Source organism: Mesocricetus auratus, unplaced genomic scaffold (assembly GCF_017639785.1).
Source record: "Mesocricetus auratus isolate SY011 unplaced genomic scaffold, BCM_Maur_2.0 Super-Scaffold_100024, whole genome shotgun sequence".
NCBI classification, from domain to species: Eukaryota; Metazoa; Chordata; class Mammalia; order Rodentia; family Cricetidae; genus Mesocricetus; species Mesocricetus auratus.
Window position 1 is genome coordinate 24,350,417 of NW_024429205.1, and position 18,111 is coordinate 24,368,527.

The window sequence follows — 18,111 nt, forward strand, 5'->3', positions numbered from 1 at the left end:
CAAAATAGAATTCTGATCTAAACCAGGTGTAATCCTGTAACCAAGCACTTGGTGGGTGAGGAAGGAAGATCTCAAGTTCAAATGCAGCCTCAGCTGTATAGCCAGCCTGTATAAAAAGGAAAATATAAGTAAAATCAGAGTCTGTCTGAGTAGCTATGATTTAAACATTTGTTGTCTACTTCCTGCCTCCCAGCAGTCATTGGAGATGTCTCACAGAGAGCATCTCATGTTATCATAACGCCATGCTCTGCAACTAGTGTCGTCCTTAGTTTTCAGATGAAAAACATGAAGTACAGAGATGTAACTCAACTAAGATTTCATAGCTAGCAAGTGAAGAAGTAGGAGTTTGAACACAAGCCATCAGATGTCAGCCTTTTTCCTCCTCTTCCTCCTTTATTTTATTTTATTTGCTTTTTGGTTTTTCAAGACAGGGTTTCTGTGTGTAGCCCTGACTGTCCTGGAGCGTGCTCTGTAGACCAGGCTGGTCCAAACCCAAGAGTTTCACCTGCTTCTCCCTTCTGAGTGTTGAGATCAAGGTGTGCACCTCTGCTCCTGGCTCTTTTTTGTTTTTTTAAGAAACCCCAAAAAAAGGTATGTTTTCTTCTTAGAACTTAGCATTTAAGTTCTAATTTTACTGAATACATGTGCCTCTTAGACATCGCAACAGTAATATCTGACAGATTTGTTCATGCCCAGGCAGGGACAATGTATGACTGTACCTGGATTTTAGTAAGTTGGCACAGGTGACAGATCATATCCCAGCTCAAAGGTTTTGCGTTTTGTTTTTGTTATTAGTTTATGTATTTATTGTATATGTGTGGGTGTGAGTGGGCAAGTTTTAGAGTCAGTTCTGAATCCTGCTTCTATCTGGGACTTGAACTTGGTTGTCAAGCCCGTACACCAAGCCGCTCCACCTGATGACCCATCTCACCAGTATCAGTTCAAAGATGGAAGTGTGAGAAAAGTGTCAGGGGCTCCATGAACTGTGTGTGAAATCTGTGATGAGCAGTAGCTTTGAAGCCATCATGAGGAAGGTATTCTCTGAAGTAATATGTCTATGTATAATATACATACATATTTAAGACAGGTTCACACTGGATTCACTGTCCTTCCGCCTTAGCCTCTTGAATTCACCTAGCATTTCAGGGTCTGTCACCTTGCCTAGCAAAAGCATTCCTTCTCCCTTCTTCCTTCCCTCTATTGAGACAAGGTCTCACTCTGTAGCCCAGGCTGATTGGCATTGAACTTGACTCAGTGTCCAAATCTTGGGATTGCAAGTATGAGACCCTTTGCCCAACCTTAAATTTCTTTATGAAGAAAGATTTTGATTATCCATAACGGTAGCTGGAGCAACACTTATCTTGAAACACTGTTGGTAGGGGAATGTAGATCTTTTAGCTAATTCTTCCTTTCTTTTTTTTCCATTTAGGTGAACAGTGTGAAAGAGCTAGACGCCTTCAAGCCAAAATGATGACTAATTTGGTTATGGCCAAGGATCGTTTACAACTTCTAGGTATCAACTTCTCTAATTAGTTATGAAATAGACTTGGAATGTTTAATGGTCATTAATGGTAAGGGCCAGGCACATAGTTCAGTGGTAGAGCATTTGCATAGCGTGTACCAGGCCCCGTGCTCAGTCTCTAGTGAGAATTCAGTCTTTACCAGTAGTAGATCAGTAATTTCAAATTTTAAATTATATTTTATTTTATTATGTGCCTGAGCGTTTATATGTGCACAGCATGCATAAAGGTGCCTATGGAGACCAGAAGAGAGCACCAGATTCGAGTTCCAGGTGTTTGTGAGCTACTTAGAGTGGCTGCTGGGAACTGAACCTTGGACCTCTGCAAGAACTCCAATGCTCTTAACCATTGCTCGCTTGCTCACTCCTTCCTTCCCTCCCTCCCTGGTTTGTTTATTGTTTGTTTCTGGGTTTGTTCTTTTTGTTTGTTTTGTTTTGTTTTCAAGACAGGGTTTCTCTGTGGCTTCAGAGTCTGTCCTGGAACTAGCTCTTGTAGACCAATTTTTGTTTTTGTTTTTACATTTTTAAATTTAAATTTAAATTAGAAACAAGGTTGCTTCACAAGTCAGTTCCAGGTCCCTCTCCGTTTCCCTCCCCTCCTCCCGTGCCTTCCCACCAACCCTCCCAATATCCCTCATTTCCCCAGGGAGGGTGAGGCCCTCCATGGGGGTGTCCATAGTCTGTCATTTCATCCAGGGCAGGGCCTAGACCCTCCCCCAGACCTACTTTTTTGTATGGCTTAGTTTATCCAAATAGCTAAAGCTTAAAGTGAGCAAAGATGAAGCTAGTCAAATAACTCCTGTTAACCTGAGTAGACATTAGGAATTTATAAACCTTGATTATCAAATATGCCTTATGTATCAAACAAATCTTACTTATCAAATACACCTTGTTTATCTAGTACATGTTACTTATCTGTGTTTTCTAATAGCTTGGTGTTAACATATATGAGAGTAGGTAGAGTTATCATGGTATGGTTCCATGGTGGCACAGATTCTTTCCAAAGAATTACCTTGTTTAAAGAGGCTTCCATTTTATACATTTTCATCCTCCAAAGCCTGCATAAAATTTCCCAAAGGAACAGGTATAAGGGAGCTCCATAACACATAGTGAGAATCATTAAAAAATGAAAGTAAAAGAGGCCTGGAGAATTGTGATCTGCAAAGACCAAGTGCTGGAACTTTGTCAAGCAGGAATGGTCACTGAGGGTTTCATGCCACTCTGTAGACCAGGCTGGCCTGGAACTTACAGAGATCCACCTGCCTCTGCCTCCTGAGTGCTGTAAATTTTTCTGTAAAGTGCCTCAGTGAGGAGATCCATGGGGAATTAGATGCTAGGAGCTTAGGGAAGCATGGCTGTTTTAATTTAGGTGACTGTATTCATCTGTTACCTTCGTCATTTTAAAAAGCAGCATTAGTCTCTTTTGGCTGTTGTGACTGGAATAGAATCCAGGGCCTTGTACATACCATTTGAGTTCACTGCTAAACTTCATCCTGTTACTGTTTTGTTAATAGGGATTAACTGAAATGTGTGTGTGTGTGTGTTTGTGTTTATACAGGTAGAACTGTAAACTCTTTCTAATGCATGTTTCTAGTTACTTTTTGTGTTAATAAAGAAGACACTTAATAACCAGAATTTTTCTAACTTCTCCTTTCACCAACACAAGTAATTTGTGTTTCAGTATTTTGATTTAAAAAGCATTATCATTGAGAAAGATCAGATGACCTACCTCCAGTTAACCGAAGTAAATAGAAAGGATCCAAGGTATATTGTATCAGCCACTTCTAGGACGCAGAAGCTACACACTGCTTTGTGCTTTGTATACAAAGGGTAGCTGCTATTTAACCTGCGCCAGAGGCATGTGATACTGCACTGTAAACCCAGCCCGGTGCCTGCTTGTCTGACTTCAGGAATATAACTCTAAGAGTCAATATGTATGCTCTGCTTTCTTGCTTGGTTTTTGGTTGGGTGCTAATAATTAAAGCAGGACCTTGCATATGTTAATTGTATATTCCACACCAAACTGCATCTACCTAGGCCCAGTGCTGCGTTTATACATGAATCCAGTGGTTCTCTAATACAGAAGAAAACAAACTTACTTCAGCAAAACATTTTTGGGAAAAAGGTGACCATCTCTTATTTGGATGGCACAGATAGGTATGTCACCTTAGGAGCAGTGTTTGGCAGCCTGCATATGGAGGATGACAGAGGGAGGAAGGAGGGCTGCAGCCTTACTGCAGAAGGGAAAGTAGCCACCCTTTTGCTCCAGGCCGCAGGCTGACTCAGCCTGTGGAGGGTTGTTATTTGAGGTGGTGTAAGGTTGGAACAAATCTTGTCATTGATGAGTTACATCTTACATGTCACAGAGTATGACTGTCACCCCTCCTACTGTATCCAAGTGACCCATTCCCCTCTCAAGAGGCATCTGTGCTGGACCCATTGGGAAGTGACCAGCTGTGAACTGTGTGTGTGTGTGTGTTCACAAACACTAGTATGCTGCACACACAGTTCATCATGCTGGGCCCCTTGCCTTGTGGCATTTGTTTTTTTGCTTGACTTAAGCTAATAGAGCCGGTGGCCTTTCCTAGATATTCCTTGTTGTTTCCTTCTGTGTTGTTTTTAAGTGTGATTTCCTCTTACATTTTCCTTTTGATCTTAGGGAGATCATGCTGTACTTCTTTCTTTTTTATCTGTGTACATGGTGTTATGCCTGCATATAAGTCTGTGTGAGCAGGCTGGATCCCCTTAAACTGGAGTTACACACCGTTGTGAGCTGCCACGTGAGTGCTCAGAACTGAACCTGGGTCCAGCAGCCAGTGTTCTTAACTGCTGACTCATTTCTCCAGCCCTCCAGTCTTGTAAAGCCTTTTTTTTTGTTTTGTTTTGTTTTGTTTTGTTTTTTTCAAAACAGGGTTTCTCTGTGTAGCCCTGGCTGTCCTGGAACTCACTCTGTAGACCAGGATAACTCAGAGAACCGCCTGCCTCTGCCTCCCTGAGTGCTGGGATAAAAGGCATGCACCACCAACACCTGTCGTTAATATGAGTTCTTACTAATTACATATTTTAGAGAATATTTCGTTTATGTGCAAAATCTTCGCTGACAGCTTTGTAACCCAGTAATTTTCCATATGCCTTTTATTTGTTTATTTTCTTTCTGTTTATTTTATTCTTTTTTTAAACTCCTCTATTGCATAGAGAAGCTGCAACCCGTTTTGCAATTTTCCAAGTCACAAACGGACGTCTATAATGACAGTACTAACCTGACGTGCCGAAATGGACATCTCCAGTCAGGTAGGTTTAGGCTAACTAACATAAACTAAAGCTTGCATGGAAAACTCTTGCTTACCCTATAATGTTGACTTAGCTGTATTGTAGAAGGATAACTTTTATTTTCACAGGGTTAGTAGAACATACAGTATCCTTATCATTCAGTGTCTGAATGATAAGAGCAGAGCCATCCTAAATATACCTATTCACATGTTTTCCAACTTCTTACTTAAAAAGTATGGGGAGGTGGTACTCATTACTGCCTAGATTACTGGCCCCTGAGTTGTACTCAATAAACTTGTTCTTTTAGGAAAAAGTTACACATGTGTATGTGTTTGTGTATGTATATATGTGTATATGTACTATGGAGGACATCTTGCTGGTAACTTTTATCTAGTCCTTTAGAAGATTAAATACAGAAAGAAGTGGAAGAAACTTCATTTTTCTAGGCTTCCCAGTTTCAGCTGGTTTTCGTTTGGGTTGGGTTTGATTTTGCAGTGATAGTGGTGATGTCCAGGCCCTCATGCAAGCTACAGAAGTGTCCTGTGCTCCTGTACCTACCTCAGGTAGTTTGCTTGGTTGCTGGTTCAGTTTTTTGTCGTTGTTTGTTTTACTTTCTCAGCAGTGGTTTCATGTCCAGGGTAGTTGGTGGTTTTTTTTTGTTTTGTTTTGTTTTTTGTTTTTTTTTTTGTTTTTTCGAGACAGGGTTTCTCTGTGGCTTTGGAGGCTGTCCTGGAACTCACTTGGTAGTCCAGGCTGGTCTCGAACTCACAGAGATCCGCCTGCCTCTGCCTCCTGAGTGCTGGGATTAAAGGCATGCACCACCAACGCCGGCTAGTTGGTGGGTTTTTTTGAGACAGTGTTTTAATCAGTAGCCCAAGTTGGGAGTTACTGTGTAGCCCAGGCTGCTGTGGATTGTTAGGCTCAATAGACTTCTGAATAACTGATTACAGGCATGTACCACTTTACCCAGGTTTAGACTAAGTTTTATCAGAGCAAATGTAACTTCGAAGTGCCACATAAACCTTAGGTTAGGCTGTGAAGCAGCTGCTGGTTTTGTGTGTATGTTTTTGTTTGTTTTTTATTTTGTTTTGTTTTTTTGAGACAAGGCTTCTCTGTGTAATAGTTCTGGCTCTGTTAGACCAGGTTAGCCTCAAACTCACAGAAATATGCCTGCCTCTACCTTCCAAGTGCTAGGATTAAAGGTGTGTGCCACCACTGCCCTGCTTGGGCTTTTTAACTTTTAAAGACTTATTTACTTTGTGTATAAATGGTTTGCCTGTATATATGTATGTGTACCATGTTCCTGTCTGGTGCTTGTGGAGGTCAGAAGAGGGTGTAAGACCCCAGGAATTGGAGTTCTCTGCAGGGTAACAAGTGGTATTAACTACTGAGTTGTCTCTCTAGCCCCTTTCCTGCTTTAATTTTTTTTTTTTTTGGTTTGTTTTTTCAAGACAGGGTTTCTCTGTATTGGTTTGGAGCCTGTCCTGGCTGTAGACCAGACTGGCCTCAAACTCACAGAGATCTGCCTGCCTCTGCCTCCCGAATGCTGGAATTAAAGGTGTGCACCACCAACGCCTGGCTCTGCTTTATTTTTATTATTATTTATTATTTTTTTTCTCGAGACAGGGTTCTGCTTTAATTTTTTTTTTTTTTTTTTTTTTTTTTTTTTGGTTTTTGGAGACAGGGTTTCTCTGTGGCTTTGGAGGCTGTCCTGGAACTAGCTCTTGTAGACCAGGCTGGTCTCGAACTCACAGAGATCCACCTACCTCTGCCTCTCAAGTGCTGGGATTAAAGGCGTGGGCCACCAACGCCTGGCCTCTGCTTTAATTTTTTAAAGGAAAAATATTTTTATGTTTGTAAGTATGTATGCCTGTGTTTATGTCTGTGTTCCTTGTATATTTAATGACCACATAAGCTGGAAGAAGGTGTCAGACCCTCCAGAACTGGAGTTATAGATGGTTATGATGTGCCATGGGTGAAGGGAACTGACCCAGGTCCTCTGAAAGAGCAACAAGAGTTCTCAACCACTGAACTATCTCTCGGCCCCTGGTTTTTGTTTTTAAGATTTATTTATTGCCGGGTGGTGGTGACATAAGCCTTTAATCCCAGCATTCAGGAGGCAGAGGCAGGCAGATCTCTGTGAGTTCGAGACCAGCCTGGTCTACAAGAGCTAGCTTGTTCCAGTAAAGGCTCCAAGGCAATACAGAGAAACTCTGTCTGGAGAAAAAAAATAACAAGAAACAACAACAAAAAGATTTATTTATTTATTACGCATGTAGTGTTCTGCCTGCATATATGCTGACACATCAGATCTCATCACAGATGGCTTGAGCCACCATGTGGTTGCTGGGAATTGAACTCAGAACCTCTGGTAGAGTAGTCATTGCTCTTAACCTCTGAGCCATCTCTCCAGTCCCCGGCCCCGTTTTATTAATATTAGTTATGTGTGCAAGTGTGAGTATGCACAGGTGTTTGGTGTTGTCAGCAGGGACCAGAGGGTTCAAATCCCCCCCCCACCCCCAGTTACAGTTGGGTGTGAGCACTGGGGTAAACTTGGGTCCTCTGCAAGAGTAGTCAGTGTTAACTGCTAAGCCGTCACTCCAGCACTGTGGTTGATAGTTCAGTGAGTGAATCTTTCCTCTTAGAACCTTTGGAGAGATAGCAGTAGTTTAAGCCTCCATTACGACTAAAATAATTCTAGCAATCATAGTCCTTTATGTTCTAAAATAATGATCCAAGGCAATCCAGACCGAGTTTATACTAATCTTCCTGATTGTCTTGATTTGGTTATCACAATATAATCAAATGTCTGTGTTGGTCTAGGCTGTCTATTCTTCTTGTCTTTAAGGTTCTCTTATTAGCCCTCTACCTGTTTCAGAGTTTTTAATTTCTTTTAAAGATATTCAAAAGCAAAACCAAGGCTTCTGTCTCTTGAACAGTCTAATTTAGTGTCCAGTTTAACATTTTTTCCTTTTCTCCCCCATCCTTTTGAGAGGATCTGTTGTTTGTTTAATTGGTTGGTTTTTGGGTTGTCTCCCCCCCCCCCCCCCCCACACACACACAGTCTCTCTGTGTAGCCCTGGATGTCCTGGAACTCGCTCTGTAGACCAGGCTGGCCTCAAACTCACAGAGATTCACCTGCCTCTGCCTTCTGAGTGCTGGGATTAAAGGTGTGTGCCACCACTGCCAGGCACAAGAGGGTCTTGCTATGGAAGTTTTGTCTGGTTTGGAACTTCGTGGGTAGACCAGGTTGCCCTGGAATTTGCAGTGATCCTCCTGTCTCTGCTTGCTGAGTGTTAGGATTATGGGATTATATGTGTCACCATGATCAGCTTTTTTTTTGTTTGTTTGTTTGTTTGTTTGTTTTTGGTTTTTCGAGATAGGGTTTCTCTGTATTGTTTTGGAGGCTGTCCTGGAACTCACTCTGTAGACCAGGCTGGCCTCGAACTCACAGAGATCCGCCTGTCTCTGCCTCCCGAGTGCTGGGATTAAAGGCGTGCGCCACCAACGCTGACCAGCATTTTTTTGTTTGTTTGTCCTTCTGTTGTTGGTTTGTTTTGATGTTTTTGAGACATGGCTTACACTACCTCCACCTGGCTTCTGTCTCGTTTTGAGACAGGGTCTCTCTCTTATGTAGCTCTGGTTGTCCTGGAACTCACAGAAATTCTCTTGCCTCTGCCCCACTACACCCAGCTTTCTCTTTTTCTTAAACATAGTTTCATACTTTGTAGCCCCAGATGGCCTAGAACTCATGAAGCCCAGGTTATTGTTAAATTCAAAGAGATCTTCCCTGGCTCAGACACCATACTTGTTTGGCTTAACATTTGTCTTTACAATAAACATCATATTAGTAAACACTGGTTTCTGTTTCATAGGGATAATAGTTATATCTTAGAGGTTGTGATCTTTGAGCATTAAAAGCCTATAACTTTCTCATTTATTTACTTTGAGTGTGATATACATACCACATAAAATGCTTGGCATACTGAAGGCTACAACTTTATATTGTTTCAATTAAAATTGGTTAACCAAAACAAAGCTTTTAGTGGTCATGAGTTGTGGTCTTTCATATTTCATAGCCATAAAGGTTTGCAGTTATGGCCTAGGGCGATAACTCAGTCAGTGAAGTGCCTGTCACCCAAGCATGAGTACCTGAGTTAGGTCCTTAGCGCCTACGTAAAACCCAGATATGGCAGTATGGAGCTGTATGCCAGAGGGGTGAGGTGCCGGAGCTCACTGCCAGTTGATGAGTCCAGGTTCAGTGAGGTTGAGACTGACTGAGGAGGATACATGACATCAAGTTGGCCTCCACACGCGCACGGCCACACAGCATGTAGACGGCACACATGAAAGTGACATCAGGTAGTGCGGTGTTGCGGTTTTCTCTGTGTAGTGCATCCTGGTGCTTGCATGCATTCTGTTTCTTAGTTATCTGGGAGCTTTATTTGCTCAGTATCTTTTTTCTTATGTCTTCCCTCACAAGTTGTTTTTCCAAATGCATTTCTTCATAAGAAAATTAGAATCTACAACAGGGGAGGGCAAATCTCATAACCAAATCTTTTCCTAGTAACCATTCCCATGACATCCTGGTTTATTTTCTGACCTCAGTTTGAAATACGTCTGGATTTAAAAACCTTTATTGAGGGCCGGTGAGATGGCTCAGCAGATAAAGGCTCTTACTGCACAAGTTTGATGGCCTGAGTTTGACTCCTGGGACCCACATGGCAGGAGATGAGAACCAAAGTCAGAAAATTGTCTTCTGATTTCTGTATGTGCCATGACATGTGTGCCCGCCCACACTCATACATACATCATATACATACACACACAGTAGTAATAAATACAAATTGTAAACTGCTGGTACCTTGTTTTGCAAATTTGTTAGTTTTTTTGGTTGTGGTAAATATTATAAATTATTACTATTACTTTTATCCGTATAGTCAAAGTTTCTAATCATGATGGCTGTATGTTTTTTTCCTTGATAGAAAGTGGAGCAGTTCCAAAGAAGAAAGATCCTGCAACACATGCTAGTAATTCATTGCCTCGATCAAAAACAGTCATGAAAGGTGGACCCACGGGCCTCTCAGGCCACCACAGGGCGCCTAGTTGCAGCGGTTTATCCACAGTTTCTGGAGGAAGACAGGGACCTGGGCCTGCAGGTGCCATGCATAAGGTACTCTAGACAGAGACTGTAATTGCGTGTTGCAAGTACAAAACCTTGTTGTATTAGTTACACTTTATAGAATTGATTGGTTTCCACAAAGTTAAAAATTTTTTTTTTTTTTTTTTTTTTTTTTTTTTGGTTTTTCGAGACAGGGTTTCTCTGTGGCTTTGGAGGCTGTCCTGGAACTCGCTTGGTAGTCCAGGCTGGTCTCGAACTCACAGAGATCCACCTGCCTCTGCCTCCCGAGTGCTGGGATTAAAGGCGTGCGCCACCAACGCCCGGCTCACAAAGTTAAATTTAATTTTTAATTTACATAAACTATTTGCTATTAAAATCTTAGTTCCTTTTAGAATAATTAGGAATTTTATATTGTTTACTTACCAAGTCTTTTCAGTATAATGTTTTATGTCATTTTAATTCTAGTTTTAGAATTATTTCAAATTATGTAACTTTTATTACTTATTTATTTGTTTTGGTTTTTCAAGACAGGGTTTCTGTGTGTAGCCTTGGCTTTCCTGAAACTCATTCTTTTGAACAGTCTGGTCTTGAACTCACAGAGATCCTCTTGCTTTTGCTTCTTGAGTACTAGGATTAAAAGCATGCACCACCGACTAGCTAGAGTTTACAAATTTTAGAATATTAACATACCTAGATTTTTGTTGTAATTCTAACAAAAGTCAAAGATAGGTGATATTTCTTTTAAACTTTGGGTTGGGGGAGAGAGTGTGTGTGTGTTCACCGTGGAAGGCTAGAGAGGGTGCTGGGTGTCTATCCCTGGAGGAAGAACCCGCCCTTGAACCTAGAGCTTATTTATTGTTGGCGGGCCCTGGCAGTCTTCTGGTTTCCATTGCCTTCAGAACTGGGATTATAGGCATGTACAGGACAACTGGGATGTTATGTGAATGCTGACATCATTCCTCCTGATGTTCCAGTGAAAGCTCTTAACTGCCTTGCCTCTTTGTCTTTTTTAGCAATTGAATATCTGGATAAAATCTATTAGCCTTCTTCATGTCAAATGTCCGTTCAATAGTAAATGTTTTGGGTTAAATACTCAATCTTTGCAGTCTTACATTTTTTTTGCTTGTGTTTGCCTGTGTATGGAGACCAAAAGTAGACTTCAGATAATCTCCTCATCACTTTGCACCTGGAGCTCACACCTTCTGCTAAAATAGTTGTTCTGCGAGCTCCAGGGAGCCACCCGTCCCTGACCCTGCCAGCTGAGTTACAGATGAGCGCAGGGCTGGCTTATGTGAGTGCTCAGGACCTGAGCTCCAGTTCTCAATGTTGTGTACCAACCATTTCAGTAACTGAGCATCTCTCCAGCTTCCTGTTTCCTATTTCTATTAAAATCCACCAACCTTTAGGAGAGAAAAGTCTAGGTTGTTTCACATTAAATTTTTGTGTCCCTCAAGGGTAATCCAAAAGCAAACAGAACCAACAAACCTTCTACACCCACAATGGCTGTTCGTAAAAAGAAAGACTTGAAAAATTTCAGGAATGTGGACAGCAACCTGGCAAACCTCATAATGAATGAAATTGTTGACAAGTAAGTTTGCCAAGCATTTCAGTTTCTATTTCTTATTTTTATTTGTAAAATACATATGTGTGATATACAATAACTATTTTGTTTACTTTCATCATTAATTTTTATGGTAGTTTTGAAGATTTTTTTATTTTGTTTGTTTGGTTTTTTATTTGTTTTTCCAGACAGGGCTTCTCTTTGTAGCTTGTCTGGAACTCCAGGAACTTGATCTGTAGACTAGGTTGACCCTGAACTCAGAGATCTGCCTGCCTCTGTCTCCCAAGTTCTGGGATTAAATGCATGTACCACCACTGCCTGGCTATGACAGCGGTTTTTTGTTTATTTGTCTTTTTTTTTTTTATGTGTATGGGTGTGGGTCCCTTAGAACTGAAATTAGACAGTTGTCAACTTCCATGTGGCTGCTGGGAATTGAACCCAGGCCCTCTGGGAGAGAAGCCAGTGCTCTTAACCACTGAGCCATCTCTCCAGCCCCAGTTTTGAAGATTTTTGTGAACAAACAAGTTTCGCAGTTAACATAAAAATGACTATGTTAGGCTTATATACCACAGTGAAGAAGCTGAACCATATTTCTGTTGTGAAATTAACTGGTGTTCTATTTTTTAGTGGGACAGCTGTTAAATTTGATGATATAGCCGGTCAGGAATTGGCAAAACAAGCACTGCAAGAAATTGTTATTCTTCCTTCTCTGCGGCCTGAGGTAAGGATTTTATGTTATCAAATGATTTGTTCATATTAAATAATACCAAGTTCAGTACTTTAAAAACTACCAACATTAAAGTCTGGGGATGATGTACCAAGCACCCAGCTGAAGAGGTTGAGGCAGGAGCACCTTGAACTTGAGGCTAGAATGGGTTCCACGGTGAATTCTGGACCAGCCTGGGCCATAAGATAGCATGACATGTCTGACTCCTCCCTCGCAAGAGGCTTTCTCATTTGCTGTTGATAACTTGTTATAGGAGATAAGAATGGATTTAAGAAATTCTGAATCCATTTTAACTTTCATGAGAAAAGTAGATAATTGTATAATACATAGTGAGACTCTATCACACCCCACCCCACTCCCCAAAGAAAGATATTTTTAGGTAACAAATGGTAAATACTTGACATATCTAGATTAGCTTTCTAGAATCAAGACTGTAACTGGTGTTTTGTAAAGTTGTTCACAGGACTCAGAGCTCCTGCCAGAGGGCTGTTACTCTTCGGTCCACCTGGAAACGGAAAAACAATGCTGGTAAGAATGTTATCAAGGCCGAGGATGCTATTGAGATAGTAGGACTCATATGAAAAAAGAAGCTTTGTGTTGTTTCTGAACCTATTATTTATGACTTAATTGTAATATACCTCCTGACTTTTTAAAGTAGTTTTCATGCAAAAATAAATGGAAAACCATGTGTTACTCTCAGTAGCATGTTTTGGCTTTGTTTTGCAGAAGAGCTTATCTTCCTATTCTGAGGATTTGTCTAGTGACACTTGGAATTTTTCCATCGTAACAAGTTTGTTTGACCAGTTAGTTTACTGTTGGTTTCCTTGATTGTCCTTTGTCCAGAGGTTTTTTTTTCCTTCCTTTTTTAATTTAAGTTAGAAACAAGCTTGCTTCACGTGTCAATCTCAGCTCCCTCTCCCTTCCCTCCTCTCCTGCCTCTCCCACCAGGCCCCCCGTCCCTCACCCAATCTCCACTCCGATCCCCAGGGAGGGTGAGGCCCGTTATGGAGGATCTCCAGAGTCTGTCATTTCATCCTGCCCAGAGATTTTTTAAACCAAAATCTGAATACCTCTCTCTGTATAATTCTTCTGAGCTGTAAAAACAAATAGATATTAAAGGCATGGTGGGTGGCACTGGGGAGGCAGAGGCAAGAGAATCTCACTGAGTTCAAGGCCAGCCTGGGCTGTGCCATAAGTTCCAAGCTAGCCATGACTACAGAGTGAGATGTGCTCTCAAAGAACAAACCCAACAGGAGAAGAGTCAGCTCCCCTTGCCTGTGTCTCTGGCCACTATCTTCCTGCCAAGAGAAGAGAAGTCGGCCCTGGATCTTTCCCTGGGAAGGAAGCGTAGTGTGTAGACTTGTCTTAGTCGATGCTGAGAGTCACATCACGCTTCTGCCCTGGTACTTCTGGGATGAGATGTAGCTGTCTTAAAAGATCAGGACGTTCAGCTAACAAATTTACTCTTTTGATCTCACAGGCAAAAGCAGTAGCTGCAGAATCTAATGCCACCTTTTTCAATATAAGTGCTGCAAGCTTAACTTCAAAATACGTAAGTGCTCTTGTGGTGGTTTTTTTTGTTTGTTTTTTTTTTTTTTTTTTTTTTTTTTGGTTTTTCAAGACAGGGTTTCTCTGTGGCTTTGGAGGCTGTCCTGGAACTAGCTCTTGTAGACCAGGCTGGCCTCGAACTCACAGAGATCCGACTGCCTCTGCCTCCCGAGTGCTGGGATTAAAGGCGTGAGCCACCAACGCCCGGCTTCTTGTGATGTTTTTAAATTACTGCCTTAAATGCTATTTAAATAAAAGGATAACACAGAAAATTATTTTTCTATGAGTTTTATGACTGTATACTTATGCATAATGAGTATTACTCTTCAAGGTAGAAAATTGAGTGCACTTTTTAGCTTTTTTTTTTTTTTTTTTTTTTTTTTTGGTTTTTGAGACAGGGTTTCTCTGTGGCTTTGGAGGCTGTCCTGGAACTCACTTGGTAGTCCAGGCTGGTCTCGAATTTACAGAGATCCGCCTGCCTCTGCCTCCCGAGTGCTGGGATTAAAGGTGTGTGCCACCAACGCCTGGCTACTTTTTAGCTATTTTAAAATTAGAATTGCATTGCTGAATCCTGTCATGGTTTGGTAGGCCTAGGTTAACGAAGTGCTGAGGTTGACTGGTCAGATATCAGAAACATTGCACAAACAAATAGGATGTGAGAATACAGAGAAGACTGGAGGTGCAAGGCTTAAGTGTTAACAGTCATAATACCTCTTGGGAGCCACAGCAGTGAGTGTGTCGCAGGCCTCCTAGTTTCTGGTATGCTGACAGTCCCTGGAAGTGCTTGGCTTGCAAATGCATCTTCCTGTATTATCACATGAGAGTCTCTTGTAATATCTGGGCTCACCCTAATGACCTCAGCTTAATTTGACCATCTGTAAGGATGCTGTTTCCAAGTAGAGTCTTCATTTATAAACACTAAAGCTAGGACTCCAGTGTGTTTGGGGGCAACATATAATTTAGGCTGTAATAAATACCATCACTTCTACTTAAGCTCCCTAATGTGACTATCTAGAGAGATATGGGTGAGAACAGGACTTACAGTAAATTGAATATTCCCTGCTCTTTTGGATTTTTTGTTGTTTGGTTTGGTTTTTCAAGACAGGGTTTCTTTGTAGCTTTGGAGGCTGTCCTGGAACTAGCTCTTGTAGACCGGGCTGGTCTCAAACTCACAGAGATCTGCCTGGCTCTGTCTCCCGTGTGCCCGGCTATTCCCTGCTCTTTGACTCTAAAGTATGACATAAGGCTTCTCCTGGGTGTTTTTGTTTGTTTGTTTGTTTTGTTTTGTTTGTTTTTTGTTTTGTTAAGATAGGGTCTCTATATGTAGCCCTGGCTGTTCTGAAACTCACTCTCTAGACAAGGCTGGCCTCAAACTCATAGAAATCTTCCTGCCTCTGCCCCCGAGGCCTTGGATTAAAAGCATATGCCACTATGCCTGGCTTTTCTGTTTTGTTTTGTTTTATTGCTTTATATCACAGTTTAGATTTCCTTTCTACTTTTCCTTCCTCTGACTCCAGTGGTATTCAGTTAGGGGGTAGTGCAGCCATACCTGCAGAGTTTAAGAACTGGGACCTAACTCAGTCAATAATGTTCTTGCTATACAAGTATGAGGATCAGAGTTTGAGCTCTGGAATCCACACTAAAAAAGGTGGACATGGTAGCCTGTCTTTGTGATTCCAGCTGGGGAGATGGAGACAGCCAAATCTCTGGAACTTATAGGTCAGCCCAGACTAGCTGACTTACTGAAGTCTAGGCCACTGAGAGACCCTGTCTCAAAAAGAGAGAGCACCAAGATAATGGTACTATATGCATATAGTGTACACACACGCACATACATACACACTCTGAATAGTTCTGTCTTGGATGTTTATAGTATGTATGGAACTGGTACACTGTAAGATTGAAATATTTCACATTAAGCCTTAATTTGAAAAAGTAAATAGTGTGGTTTCTAAAATTCTACGCTTTGTTACAGCATTGGAATATATCATGAGATCATGAAGTTAAATTTTAAGTCATGACAAAAACTGGAATATTGTTGCATTCATATGTTTTAAGAATGTGTCATTCCTTGTAGGTGGGAGAAGGAGAGAAATTGGTGAGAGCTCTCTTTGCTGTGGCTCGAGAACTTCAACCATCTATAATTTTCATAGGTAAGTACTTTCCCAACTAAGTTGAACATTTATGAAATCCCATTTTCCAAGTATGAGAAGTTTGCTCAAAGCTATTCAGAAGGATAACTTTTTTAAAATATGAATTCAGCAGGACTAACCATTAGTAAGTACTAACTAGATAAATACTAGATGACTTACCTGGATTGGTCTTAAACCCTCTCTCTGCCTTTCCTCTAGATGAAGTCGATAGTCTTTTGTGTGAAAGAAGAGAAGGAGAGCACGATGCTAGTAGACGACTCAAAACTGAATTTTTAATAGAATTTGATGGTGTAAGTATTGATAAGCTGTATATGTGCAGATACATATTTTTAAGATTTAAAATTACTGTATGTGTTTGTGCATTTGCCTGCATGAGTTTTTGTGCACCATATGTGTTTAGGAACCTACTGAGGCCAGAAGTGTGCATAAGAGCCCCAAAACTAGTTACACATGGTTCTGAGCAGCCATGAAACCCAACCTTCTGTAAGAGCAACAAGCGCTCTTAACCCCTGAGCCATCTCTCTAGCCACTGGTTATATTTTTTACTGTGGCAATACTTTAATATGTATACTTTGCTACTACATGACCCAAACTATCTAAATAGGTGTTTGTATAGTGCCTTTTTAAATCTAAAACACTGACAAAACGTTTTGGCTTGCAGGTGCAATCTGCTGGAGATGACAGAGTACTTGTAATGGGTGCAACTAATAGGCCCCAAGAGCTTGATGAAGCCGTTCTCAGGTAGTGAGTGCGTTTTGTTTTGTTTGCTTTTTCTTATTTGTTTGTTTGTTTATTTTGTTTTGTTTTGAAGGAGAGGGTACCAAGGTCTTACCCCTGGCTGGCCTGGAACTCAGATCTGCCTGTTTCTGCCTTCCTAATACGAGAACTAAAGGAGCGTGCCACCACACTCAGGGTCATCTCAGCTACCTCTTACATTTGGTTGTGAGCCTCGCTTTAAAGGCTGAGCCATCTCTCCAGCCCTCTCACCTACCTCTTATATCCTATATTCACAGCGTTGAAACTAAATGATTTGTCCTCCTTGTGTTGTCCGCTGTCCTGGTGATGTCAACTATAGCAAATGAGGTCAAACCTAGGACATTATTAAAACTATTCTCTACAGACTACATTTAGATAAATCATTTCTTTTACATTGCATTACATTAACTTTGAAGTCTAAAATCACTCCTTACCTTCCTTTTTCCCCCTTCAAGGCAGGGTTTCTCTGTGTAGTCCTTGATGTCCTGGAACTCACTCTGTAGACCAGGCTGGCCTCAAACTCACAGATTTCTGCCTACCACTGACTCCCAAGTGCTGGGACCTAACAGCAGTCCTTAGCCTCTTACTAGGCTTTGTAGGAAGCTGATCAAAGCAGAATTCTCAGAATTGCTCTCAACTCTTGAGTGTTTGAGCAAATTAACTCTGTGTGCCGGAGGAAAAAAATCTTTGGCTCTGTATTCAGTTCCTAGATTTCTTTTTCTCAAGGCATTTATATATAACATTACATAGCTGCTTCTGTAACTGGCTATTGGCAGGGTAGAAGTCTTGAACCCATGTTGATTTTCTTTTTCATGGCCCTGTATTCTCTACTCATTCTCATTCTTTCTCTGCCTCTTTCTCTCTCTCTCTCTGTGTCTCTCTCTCTCTCTCTCTCTCTGACTCTCTCTCTACACACACACACACACACACACACACACACACACACCTCCTACCGAGTTCACATAGTGTTGCTCACATGTATCTGACTGCATGGGATTGGAGAACTTTTTATTGTTATTATTTTAGTGTACTGTCCCTGAAGAAGACTGTTTCTCCCTCTTTCATCAGCATTGATTCCTGTAGCTCTTCATCTAGGCATCGAGCCATGCGAGATTTTTCCCATCCACGTTTCATGCCAATTGGTGGTGTCATTTTTCAGGTTTCCATTTTAGGCAATCATATTGAAATTTCATGGGTGCAACTTCCCTGCCATTTTTTTAAATTACATTTATTTGGGTGAAAAATGCACACACATATGAGTGTGTGCACAGAAATTAAGGACATCTTCCCAGAGTCCTCTGGCTCTTTCTACCATGATGTAGAGGTCAAAGTAAGGTCACCAGGCTTGACACCAAGTACTTCTACTCATTGACCATCATTGATTTTGTTTTGTTGTTGTGTTTTTGCTTTTGGAGTTTGGGCAGTTTTTGTTTGTTTGTTTGGTTTTGGTTTTTT

At 41.2% G+C, this 18,111-nt stretch overlaps 1 protein-coding gene across 4 annotated transcripts in view; it reads left to right on the forward strand.

The window, feature by feature from the left end:
• The window catches only part of Spast (spastin), a 45,535-nt gene that overhangs the window by 13,588 nt on the left and 13,836 nt on the right, over positions 1-18,111 (forward strand). For 2 of the 4 annotated variants that reach the window (XM_040730748.1, XM_040730749.1), the window contains exons 3-12: positions 1,430-1,513; positions 4,715-4,810; positions 9,775-9,962; positions 11,366-11,499; positions 12,100-12,193; positions 12,653-12,727; positions 13,680-13,751; positions 15,825-15,900; positions 16,099-16,190; positions 16,562-16,641. In XM_040730748.1, the coding sequence (XP_040586682.1) occupies positions 1,430-1,513; positions 4,715-4,810; positions 9,775-9,962; positions 11,366-11,499; positions 12,100-12,193; positions 12,653-12,727; positions 13,680-13,751; positions 15,825-15,900; positions 16,099-16,190; positions 16,562-16,641 (991 nt within the window). The remainder of the gene's footprint in view (positions 1-1,429; positions 1,514-4,714; positions 4,811-9,774; positions 9,963-11,365; positions 11,500-12,099; positions 12,194-12,652; positions 12,728-13,679; positions 13,752-15,824; positions 15,901-16,098; positions 16,191-16,561; positions 16,642-18,111) is intronic. The other 2 variants (XM_040730750.1, XM_040730751.1) reach the window with 1 other exon arrangement.